Source organism: Rhincodon typus, unplaced genomic scaffold (assembly GCF_021869965.1).
Source record: "Rhincodon typus isolate 14 unplaced genomic scaffold, sRhiTyp1.1 hic_rhity00000709, whole genome shotgun sequence".
Taxonomy (NCBI): domain Eukaryota; kingdom Metazoa; phylum Chordata; class Chondrichthyes; order Orectolobiformes; family Rhincodontidae; genus Rhincodon; species Rhincodon typus.
In genome coordinates, this window is record NW_025966347.1 from 1 (window position 1) to 12,060 (window position 12,060).

Consider the following 12,060-nt stretch of genomic DNA (forward strand, 5'->3'; position numbering starts at 1 on the left):
AAATTATATATTTATCAACCTGTGAACTGAATTAATTAGGTTTCTCAGCCTTTTGGAGTAGAAAATTCCGAGTTTCACAGCCCTCTGAAGTTGATCCTGGTGTGTTTTTAATGGCTTGTCTTTTAGTCTGGGACTGTTCTGAGTCAAGATACCATTAAGATGGTATAGGGCAACATACTGCCTGTATCAACTCTTGTCTGTCCCTTTTATAGAATTGTGTGTATTAACATAACTCATTCTGCTAAAAGCTTGAGAATGTGGGTCCAGAATCCTGTATCTATCCTCCAAGGATAGTGCTGCCACCTCTGGATTTGTATGGTGAACCTCCATTGCATTCCTTTTTGTGATATTATATATCCTTGATGAAGGGGACCAGAACTGCATGCCACACTTGGTGTCAATCTGCCAGTGTTAAATACAATTGAAGCAAGTCCTTTGCCTGTAATATTCTAATGTATACATTCTGAAATATTTGCAATTAAAAACTGATTTTTTTAAGTATTCATGCAATGTAGACAACATTAAAATCATTATTTTGAGTGCATTTTTCTTGCAGGAAAAATTACTTGAAATCAAAGACTATCCATATGCCAAGCAGAGACCAGCATGCCTTCTGGAAAAATATGACAGGTAAACCTTAAAACATGAGCACTTCGAAAATTGCTGGTGCTAAGTAGATTCCAAAGCCTTTCAGGCTGAAGTGCATGACATTTGAGCAATGTAGTCAGTTTGAAATCATTGTTTTATAAACATAGCTGGTTCTTTAAATTGACTTGGCATTCAAATTTTAAAAAAAAAACTCTTTGCGCATTATTTGTTTTTAAAATAGTTTGAAGTGCTCAAATTTCTAAAGTGATGAATGAATGCACCTTCAGATTGTTTCTCTTCTACCCCCCACCCACCCCGAAAGCTTTACTTCAGAAAACTTGCTGTCTCTGGAGTGCTCTCTGCTATCTTAATTAGGTAATCCAATCACATGTTTGACCCTGAATTTTGAACATTAGTGCTGTGACCTGATTTTAATAATGAAAATCTCAATTGAAGGTATGAGGGGTAGAATCTCCATGTTATAGTTGCGTGAAGGTGAACTCCAATGGTACCCATACAACTGGGTGGTCAACAATGTAGAGCCTTGAGTCCAGCTGCACAGCAACGTAGCTCTAATATTCTAGTTCATGACTGGTCTGTGTCCCAAAAAAAGGTTTAGTCTCTCATTTGATGGTTGGCGCCCTGGGATTTGGATTTTTCAAAATTGAACAAACTTAAGTTCTATGTCAGGCTTGAGCAGCTGGGGATCTGGGATCAGATATTATGGAGAGATGGGTTAATAGGTGTTAAATGAGTTTTGAAAATGTGAGCAAGGCTTTGAGGTGGCAATGATTTAGTAACTAACAGATACAGTTTATGTGGGCTTCATGTTTTAGTTTTAGTGGACTTGTTTGAAGGATTGTAGGCAACTGAACAGTTTGGTAAGAAGTCCATAACCGGACATGGCAAACTTTGAATAAGGTACTTCTGGTAGCCACCTGTCTTTTGTAATTATTTGCTCAAAGGAGACAGTACTTTACAGCCATCAGCTCACTTACTGCTTTGACTAATATTCAGTGCTCAAGTGGCTCAAGAAAAGAAGCCTTCCAGCTTTGTACTGTTGTTGCTAGATACAACCTTGTGAATTTGATTGTGAAAACTGATCATTCTCTTGAGGAATATCTGGAAGGATCCTCTGCAGGGTATCCTAGAGAAGTTTGAGTTAGCACTGCTGCCTCACGGCGCCAGGGAGCCGAGTTCAATTCCACCCTCAGGCCATTGTGTGGAGTTTGCACATTTTCCTTGTGTCTGCCTTGATTTCTGCCAGATGCTCTGACTTCCTTCCACAGTGCAAAGATGTGCTGATTAAGTGGAACAGCCGTGCATAGGGGATAATGGCAGCAGCCAAATTCATGGTCCATGGTTGGGTCTACTGCAGATGGAGGGAGAGAGGCATAGAAATGATACAATTGAATCCCCTATAATTGTAAGGGGAATAGGTGTTTGTGGCTGCAGCCAAGACACCAGGATAGTGTTGCCTCCGTGGTACTAGGGTCCTGGATGTCTCCAAGCAGCTGCAGGACATTCTGGATGGGGAAGGCAGAAAGGGTCATAGTACCAGTGTCATAATACCAAAGATAGGGATAACAGCAGTCCTTGAAGGTCGTAGTCATACAGTACGGAAACAGACCTTTTGGTCCAACCAGTGCATGCCAAACATAATCCCAAACTAAGCTAGTCCCACCTGCCTACTGCTGGCTCATATTCATCCCCACCCCCCAAAAAAAACTTTCCTATTCATGGACTTATCCAAATGTTTTCTATAAGTTAAATATAATGCCTGTACTAAAACTATAATAAGTCTTTAAGCATGCAATCCTAGGAGCAGCTGCAAGATCCTCGTTGCACCTCCAACACCCTTGCAGCTATTAATCACTGTAATGTGCATGTACTAAATGAGGAATGGTCTAATCTCATTGAAAAATGGCCCTGACACTACAGAAACAGATGGAGATGAAGTACAGGAAAACTGCTTCAAATTGCTACCAGGAACCATGGGTGCCCGAGTAAATGAAAATAATGGACTCCTTGAACAAATAGTACTTAATTTAAGCACTATCCTTAGAATTATAGAATCCCTACAGTGTGGAAGTAGACCATTTGTCTCAGTCCACACTGAACTAGACTGCCCCCTACCCTTTCTGTGTAACCCTGCATTTCCTGTAGCTAATCCACCTAGCTTGCACATCCCTGGACTCTATGGGCAATTTAGCACAGCCAGTCCACCTCATCTGCACGTCTTTGAACTGGATGGAACCCCACGCAGACTTGGAGAATGTGCAAACTCCCCACACAGTCGCTGAGGGTGGAATCAAACCTGTGTCCCTGGTGCTGTGAGGCTGCAGTGCTAACTACAGAGCCACCGTGCTACCTCACAGTAACGGGAAGATATCCTTGCTGTGGACGATATGTGAGCATGTCCGTTTTTAGGTTCAAAATGCTACATCTGCATTTGAAGATTGTGTCGGAGCCAGGAAGGCATTCCAGAGCATTAACAGCAAGTCTGATTGGTTGCTAATTCGACCTGGTGAACCTGCCAATGGCAGCTGAGATTTTTCATCACTCACCTCCACATAACTGTGCAAGCCAATGTCGGAATGGGTAGGGTGATTCTAGTTGGAGTGGTATTTGGGCGGCTTACCAGCTGGCTTTCTAAGCTCCTGAGGTACTTGTGTTGGTTGAAGGTCTCCTAGCCTTGGATCTGTAAATGGGTGGTGAAGTTCTCTGAATTTATACAGTGCACAGTTTCCCTATTGAATTGGTGTCCTGTCATTATCTGGCAAACTGAAATTCTTGTGCGGATTCCTTCATAGTTCAGGGTGACAACTCCAACATGGAGATCGGCTTGCACGTCTTGGATGAGAAAAATTGAGAGAAACACTCCCATATAGAATGTACCTGCCTTCAAGATCTTTATGGATGAGAATTACAATATGTTTTAAAACGTCTCAAATTCTAGAATCAAAATATTTTGAATCAAAATAGACGTAGTGATAGAATAGTAACCCACAGAACAAAACCGCTTTATTTTAGAGACAGTAAAACGGGAGGAATTCGCAGCATTAATATATTCATTCCAACCAAAAGCATCAAATTCAATCTGATCATAAAAGACATTCTTGAATATTCTAATTTAGAGATTATTACATTGTCATTTAAAACTTCATTCCGCAACGATAGACCTAATGGTAAAGTAGTGTCCGACTTCTTTCTTAAAATCTAATCTCTTTCAAACAGAACTTCATTATCCAGTAAGAATATTTCTTTCTTTGAAAAGTGCATCCAGGCTGTTTAAGGGTTTGATTCGTTCCTTGAAGTCCAGCAACCACTTAGGAAGCCCAGATGAAAGAGCGTTCAAGTTTCTCTGTCCATCCTAGGTGTTAAATTGAGGAAAGCGATCTACAGAACATTAAGCAGGAACTGCAGAATTTTGATGGGAGGTGGCTGAGGGTAAATCTGCATGGGATATGTAGCAGTATTTCAAACAGCAGTTAAGAGTTCAGGAGCATCATCTTCCTGCAATAATGAAGGAAATAGTCCCAAGTTACGTGAACCATGGATGACCAGGGATATTGACCTTGATCAGAAAGAAAAAGGAAGCATATGTGAGGTTTAAGAGGATGTGAACTGATGAAGCCATTGAAGTATATAAAGAAAGTAGGAAAGAACTTAAACAAGCAATTGGAAGGGCTAAAATGAGTCATAAACTTATAGAAAGTAGGATTGAGGAGAATCTGAAGTCTTTATACATATATTAAAAAGCAAGAGCGTATCTAGGGAAAGGGTTGGCCCAATCAAGGACCAAGGAGACAAGCTATGTGGAGCCAGAAGACGTAGCTGAGGTCCTAAATGAATACTTTGTCGGTATTCACCAAAGAGAAGGAATTGGTGGAGAATGATCTTGGAAGGGAGTGTTGAGTTTCTAAGCCAAGTTTCTATTAAAAAGGAAGAGGTGTTTTCTGTCTTAGTATTAAAGTAGATAAGTCCCCAAGTCTTGATGGGATCTCCCCAGAATATTGAAGGAGGCGAGAGAACAAATCCCTGGAACACTGGCTGACATCTTTGTATCCTCTTTGGCCACAGGTGAGGTCAGGAGGACTGGAGAATAGCCAAATGTTGTCTCATTATTTAAGAAGGGTGGCTAGGATAATCCTGGAGATTAGACTTGAGTCCCACATCAGTGCTAGGAAAATTATTGGAAAAGATTCTCGGACAAGATCTAAGCATTTAGAAGCAAATGGACTTATTAATGATACACAGCGTGGTTTTGTGCAGGGGAGGTCATGCCTCACTAACTTCCTCACGTTTTTGAGGTGACTAAGATGATTGAGGGAAAAGTGATTGATACTGTCTACATGGCCTTCAGTAAAGCCTCACGGCAGACTGGTACAAAAGGCTAAATCAGATGTCAGCATCTGGACTCGGTCATACAGGGTGAGCGGGCAAGGAACTGGCTTAATCGTAGGAGACAGAGGGTAGTGGTGGAAGGATGTTTTTCAGAATGGAGGGCTGTGACTCGTGGTGTTCCACAGGGATCAGTGCTGGGACCTCTGTTTGTAATCTAGATAAATGATCTGGAGGAAAACATGGCTGATCTCATTTTGTGAGTTGCAGATAGTAAGGAGGGTTGTCAGAGGATACAGCAGTTTATGGATCGGTTGAAGGCAGGGGTAGAAAAATGGCAGAGTTTAATCAGGACAAATGGGAGGTGATGCATTTTGGAAGTCAAGTAGAGGTGGAAATCATACAGTGAATGGCAGCACCCTCGATTATTGATATGCAGAGGGATCTGGGTGTGCAAGCCTACATGTGACTGAAGGTGGCACTGCAGGCAGATAAGGTAGTAAGGCTTATGGTGTGCTTGCCTTCATTGGAAGGGACATTGAGTACAAGATAGACAAGTTGTGCTGCAGCTTTTTAGAACTTAAGTCAGGCCACACTTGGAATATTGTATATAGTTCTGGTCGTCACTCTACCAGAAGGATGTGGATGCTTTGGAGAGGGTACAGGAAATGTTTACTGGGATGTTAGCAATGAAGAATGGTTGGATAGGCTGGGTTTATTTTTGCCAGAATGCAGGGGGTTGGAGGCAACCTAATAGAAGTTCAAAGGATTGTGAATGAGTAGAAAGTATGAGCCTTTTTCCCAGGGTGGAGAGGTCAGTTACTAGGGATATGGGTTTTTCTGTCAATGAAGACCCTTTTGCTATGAAAAAGGCAAAATGTGGCTGCACTGGCTTAGGGTGGTGGTGGTTGCTGAAGGACCTGTTTCTGTGCTGTATTGTTCTTAAATTGCCCATTGTGTGCAGGCTGTGTGTTAGCCATGGTCAAGTGGGGTGATGGAGTTAGGGTGGTATCTCTTCACAGCTTTGCAGATCTGATGGGCTGAACGGTCTCTTCCGCACTATAGGATTCTCACATTCCAGAAACAACTGACCATGCTTGACACCTATCTGAAAATGCAGAAAGTTCAGCCAACAGCTGAGTATTCCACACCTTTTTTTCCTTTTGTCCCATTTGAAGAACTAACTGTTGGCTAAATGATTTCTTTCCAAGTAATTCTTTGTCCACTTACTGGTGTGAATAGCTGTTTTAGGGATTTTTTTTTTCTTAAGAGTATATGCTTACACTTGGATATTTAATTAACTTGGCCAGATAAGTCTGCTTTCCGATAGATCTGTTTTGTTGATCTTTATTTTGAGCCTCCTGTAGTTCCAATGTCTAATTGGTCTTTTTGGTAACTGCTGAATTACATAGTCGTTTTGCAGTGGTGTAGTGAAACTCTAGTGAACTTCTCCAGTCTGCCATAGCAATTTAAGGTAATTGGTTTTTTAAAAAAAACATGATATCATGACAATGACTTTGCCCAGCATGTTGTGATGTGGCCAGTCCAACCTGAAAGGGTGGTGATGCAGCTGTAGTAATTTCAAAAAGTTACTTTCTAACCTTGATGGGCAAGAGGTAGGACTGTCTGAAATTGCTCGAGCAAGCATGATTGACCAACTAAATTAAAAACTGAAAGAACTGCAGATGCTGTAAATCACGAACAAAAACAGACCTGCTGAGCTTTTCCAGTAACTTTGGCAGCATCTGTGAAGGGAAAAAAAGCTAACGTTTCAGGTCCAGTGACCCTCCTTCAGAACTGTTCTGAGGAAGGGTCACCGGACCTGAAACATTAACTGTTTGTTTGTTTTTTTTTCCCTTCTCAGATGCTGACAAACCTGCTGAGCTTTTCCAGCAACTTTGTTTTTGTTCATGGTTGACCAACTGTCTGCCTGCTGTACTAAAACTAGCCTCAATCCAAATCCTGTAAAGTTTATTTGCTATCACATGTTAACTGGATTTGAAGAATGGAGTAGCCACACTGGTTGTTGACACACCCTAGCTTCAAAGTGTACAGGATGTATGGAACAGCTTTTAAAACTCTCAGTTTATGTTAAATGAGAGTCCATTTCCATGTCTGAGTTTTTGTGCTTGTGAATTCTATAGTGAAGGTATCTGGGACCCTGAGAAATGGCACGCATCCTTGTACCCCAGCTCGGGCAGGAGTTCACCATCAGATGGGACAAAGAAGGATTATTCTTCAGATCTGGACAGGGCAGTTCTCAAGCGGAGAATGGCAGGTGACTGAGTCAGAGTTGTGTTTGTTTTGCTATAGTTGATGTTTTGCTTTTGTGGCAAGATCTTACATTAAGTCCATATCCTGTAAGTGGACTGTGTATTTGTTTTGCGTTACCAGTGTCTGAAGATAGCAATGACCTTTTATTGCTACTATTTTGGCATCATGCTTCTGGCCCTTAACCTAGGGTGACTTAGTTCTCCAGCCCTGCCTGTGATATTAAAGCCTGGTATTGAACCAGTACACTTGGCACTAACTACTTTTTTCTTTTTATTTTGAACATTAAGACCCTTGACTGTTCAAGTTTTTAAAAAAATCTTGCAAGTTAACTTGATGGGCGAGGCATCTGAATTGGTCAGATCTTTACTGGACAGGAGGTCCAGAGGCCTGAATCAATGCTACTGAAACCAATCTTCTCATGGCAGCTAAGGGGACTTGATTCAATCACTCTCTTATTTGCTGAATGAATGTTGCTTACAGGGTCAGCATCCTTGCCCTTAAAGGTAGTGGTGAGCTCCTTTTTTGAGTCACTAATCCATGGGAGCAGATCTTATTGTTAGACAACTACAGGATTTTGAGCCAGTGAAAATGAAGCAAGTACAATGCCATCCAAGGCTTGGAGGGGGTGCATGCAGGAAGTGGTGCTCTCACGTGATCCTTGTTGAGTTTGACAGCATCAAATGGGGTGTGTACATGTGCCAAGTACTAATTACATTGCTTTTTCAAATTAATGGCATCAACTTGCACACTTTCCCAGTTTTCTTGTCTAATCACATCCACTTAACAGAAAACACCACTTTTTTTGTGGTAAAAGTACAAATTGCAAATCTGTTCTAATCGGATAAATATGACCAATTTCACAAATGTAAACCACTACACATGCAGATACAAACAAATGTAAACATCTATGTTTACAGATGGAGGTAAAGTAAGGAAGCACTGTTTTTAGTAGCATGACTCCATGGGATTCAATTAGGTGTCCTTCTGCTTTGAGTCCTTCTGATTGTAGATCATCTTTCCAAGTCCTTTACAATTCTATTGTGCATGCACACTGTACTTTGGCTTGCTAATTCGGTCTCCCAGTCACTGGTTGGAGTTGGCAGTTTATAGGTAAATGGTGTGTGAGAATTATTAGCATCTTGCAGAGAGATTGTTATCTTTTTTGCTTGTCTACAAGGACAGAATCTCCATTATTCATGCACATTATGTCCACCTGCCTAGGATCTGATTGATCTTGTCATGCTGAGCATTCCTGAATACACTTTATTAGCCTGATCTGTGTCAACTTTTGGGTTTAGATTGCCTGACTTAAATGAGACAGATGCAACTGACTTGTAAAAAGGATACTGATGGAGATTTAGAATTTTCTGCCTGCAGGGCAAGGGGACAAGAGGGAAGCTGACCAAAAATTTTTTAAATAGGTGTGGTTCCTTTGATTCCCGAACTGAACAGTCTAACAATACTAATTGATGGAATAATGTGTTTAATTGTTTCAACTTGTGTTGAAATGATAACGTTCCAAGGTATATTGGGTTCCACCTTGACCATGGCAGGTAGTGGAAAGGTTTTTTTAGCCAGGATATTAAGCTAGTCTCCAATGACTGGCATGAAGCTATCCTCATTGAAACACAGTTCTGGTTCACAAAAATTCTTAAGGAATTTGCATCCTTATGTGGTCTGCCTCACAGCTAGACTCTCAGGAATATGACTGACCATTAACTGACAAGTAACTAATGTTGCCCTTCATGCTCATTCCCACCTTGTGGTAGACAAAATTCACATTCTGGTGTAATTGGGGATCTTGATCAGTGACAGGTCCCTTTTTTTATCTAATTGTGGGATGCTCAACTGGCACTGTGGCCAGTCTTGTGCTTCATGTCCTTGCTTTCCAAAACCAGACCCAAGTTTGCACTTGCAAGTAGTTAATGCATGTGCACTGTGATCCCCTACCCCTTTTCATTCCTTTTGTCATAGAACTAATGCAGTTCTAGTTCTCCTAAATCCTTGCTTTGCAGTTTTTCATGTTTGTTGCATAAGTGAGTCTGTGTTCTTGATCTGCCAAATGCAGAAATGGACTTGGAGTTGACCATTAAGCTATGTCACTAGCAAATTAGTGAGCAGCATTCAGTTATGTAAATCTACTTGAGTGCTGCTGGAAACCCTTTTTTTTTTTTTTTTTTTTATTTTGGGGGGTCATTTCAGAATTTTATAGCCTTGAGGTTTATCACTTGAACATCTCTATTGGATTCACTGCATTTGTTTATTCTCAAAGCTTCTGTTTTCTTTCTCAAAATACCTGGCAAAGTATGCTTCTATCTGCACTTGCTGACTAAGTTTAACTAGGTTCTTTTATTTCTTGAATTGGAAAATGCTAGTTTGTTCTAGATTGGGTGGAGGCATTCAGCAGTTGAGTCCTGTTGTGTAGTGTGCTGCTGCTAAACCAGACCATGTAGCTACCCTTTTCAATCACTGGTCTGTTAAGTACTCCTGATTTGAGGACCATGGTGTTGACACTGTCATTTTACACATCTAATGACTTCTTATTTAAGTCTTAAGATTGAGTGTTTGTGGCAGTCACCTTTAGAGTTGATAAGTTGACGAGATTATTTTAAGCAGGCTGTTCTTGAACTCCTAGATCCTTGCTGTACCATAACAGTTATTTGTCTTGTGTCCAGATCCACGTGAGAGAATCAAAGAAGAAGATATTGATGTTGTGCTCAGTCCACAGCGCCGGAGCTTTGGTGGAGGCTGTCATGTGATTAGTACTTCGAACTCCCGGAGATCTGGAAGCCCACTAGAAAATAAAGAAAATGAAAATTCCCGTGGATTGGGGGCCCAGCGGCGAATTGGCAGTGGACGGATAATTGCGTCAAGAACCTTTGATCGAGATGGCCGAGACAAAGACAGAGATGTGCGCGAAGGGAGAGATTACAAGGAAAAACGCTTCCGGGTTAGAGTTGGTCGTGTTTCACTTGACACTTATGCCACCTTCTGTATTACAGAAGTCAGTAGTAACAATGGGCTGAAAAATGTAGCTTGAATAATAAGTTCAAGATCACTTATAACTGATTTGCCTGCTTTAATACTGTCTGAGGCGGGGGTGACAATGGGATGTGACACAATGGATGTGTTAGCTGGGACTCCTGTCCCTATCAGACAGGATGACTATAAGGACAGTCTGGGGTTTTGACCAGACAGTTGATTAGCTTCCATGTGACCTTAAAATGTAATGTAAAATTGATACTAGCATTGAGACAAAAGTCACACTTTTTAAAGCTACACTTTTTGAGGCTGAAAACTGCTACATGATTCAGAAGGTCCAAGCTACTTTGGAACTGTAAGCTAACCATTTGAGGAGCGCTCTTTTTCTGATGGCTGCTGCTAAATTGACAAAACTTAAAGCTGAGTAGATTTAAGCACTAAATTGTCACTTAACCTAGCAAGTTACCCTTTACTGATCAATGTAAATGGAATTTAATCATTCCACTGTCCTCCATTTACAACTTGGTACAGCAAACCTTCTAGTAACCAGCACCTATGGGACCGAGGTTGTCCAATATTCCAAATCAAGGTTCGTGTAACCAAGGTAAAAACATAGAAATACAAACATAATGCATGGGGTATACACCTGATGCAACTTTGCTGTAAAATTTACTGGTGGAGAACCTTCTCACTTGCCCTCACTAATTAATCAGACATTGGATCTCAAATATATTTATGTATTTCAGATATAATCTTTTTCTGGTTTATTGGGTGCTGGTTAAAACCAAAGTTTGCTGTATTTTATTTAAGTCCCTCCATTTTGTTTTAAAGAATAGTAGCCTTTTTGAAATTGGGTTCCCCAGTGACAGTTGTGGACATAAACATCACAGCAAATCAGTATCTAAAGTTTCTGAATATTCATGAGCATTGTTGCCTTCATTCCTCAACACTGGGAAAAATTTTTCCCAGAGGTAAGTTATTGATTTTGTTTTTGCAGAGGGAGTATGGTGATGGCAAACGCGTCTTTGGTGAGCGAAGACGATGTGATTCATACACTGAGGAGGAACCAGAATGGTTCTCTGCTGGGCCCACCAGTCAGTCAGAAACGATTGAGCTGACTGGCTTCGATGATAAAGTACTATTGGAGGATCCAAGGCGGCCAAAGCGGTGGAGGAAACGATCAGATATCCTTAAAGAAGGTAAGCTTGTTTGATAACGGAATTAGATTTGACAAGTTCAAGTTGAGTGGTGTTAACAGGCCTATTCTGCAACTTTGAAGAGTGGTGTGAGTTGACTTGTAATGTTTTGGTAAGCAGTTCAATTTCTACTTTTTTGAAGTGGAAAAGTATCTGAAGTTTAGATGGAAGCAATCTCTTTTTTTTTTTTTTAAATAGAAGGGTCTAGGATGAGGGCCATAGGCAACTAAATTGAAGATGTTGAACTTAAGAGTGATAGCTTCAGTTCTGAGGCTGCAAAATTGCCTTCCAGGGTTAGTCATTGAGGTGGAACCTGTCAATTTTCAAGATTGGGTGCAAGGAAGAAGCTAACTTGGTTGGTGTTAAATGGGTTCAGAGCAGTGAAGGGCTGTGCGTCATGGGTATAGTGTAAAATAAGTATTTGCTAACAGCTGACTCGGCTAAGTGAACTGCATTTGGGTTAGAGTTGTTGTAAACTGCATCTAGGAGGCCATGCTCAATTTGTACCAAGCATTGTACAGTTCTTTAATGAAGCCTTGCTGGCATCAGGATATGTTAAAATCAACAACATGGATGTAAATCACTATGAAATGAGGAGGGGTGATTGAGGGGTCAAAGTTGATCTGAACCCGAACATAATTCCTTGCTTCGGTGGTAAATCTAGTTCAGGTTGCAA

The 12,060-nt window shown here is 40.9% G+C and overlaps 1 protein-coding gene across 1 annotated transcript in view; it reads left to right on the top strand.

The window, feature by feature from the left end:
- Window positions 1–515: 515 nt before the first annotated feature.
- eif4enif1 (eukaryotic translation initiation factor 4E nuclear import factor 1) overlaps window positions 516–12,060 on the top strand; it is a gene marked incomplete at its 5' end in the record, with an annotated part of 42,071 nt that continues 30,526 nt past the window's right edge. Inside the window, 4 exons of the mRNA XM_048621487.1 lie at window positions 516–630; window positions 7,077–7,210; window positions 9,882–10,156; window positions 11,186–11,387. Of these exons, the coding sequence (XP_048477444.1) occupies window positions 516–630; window positions 7,077–7,210; window positions 9,882–10,156; window positions 11,186–11,387 (726 nt within the window). The remainder of the gene's footprint in view (window positions 631–7,076; window positions 7,211–9,881; window positions 10,157–11,185; window positions 11,388–12,060) is intronic.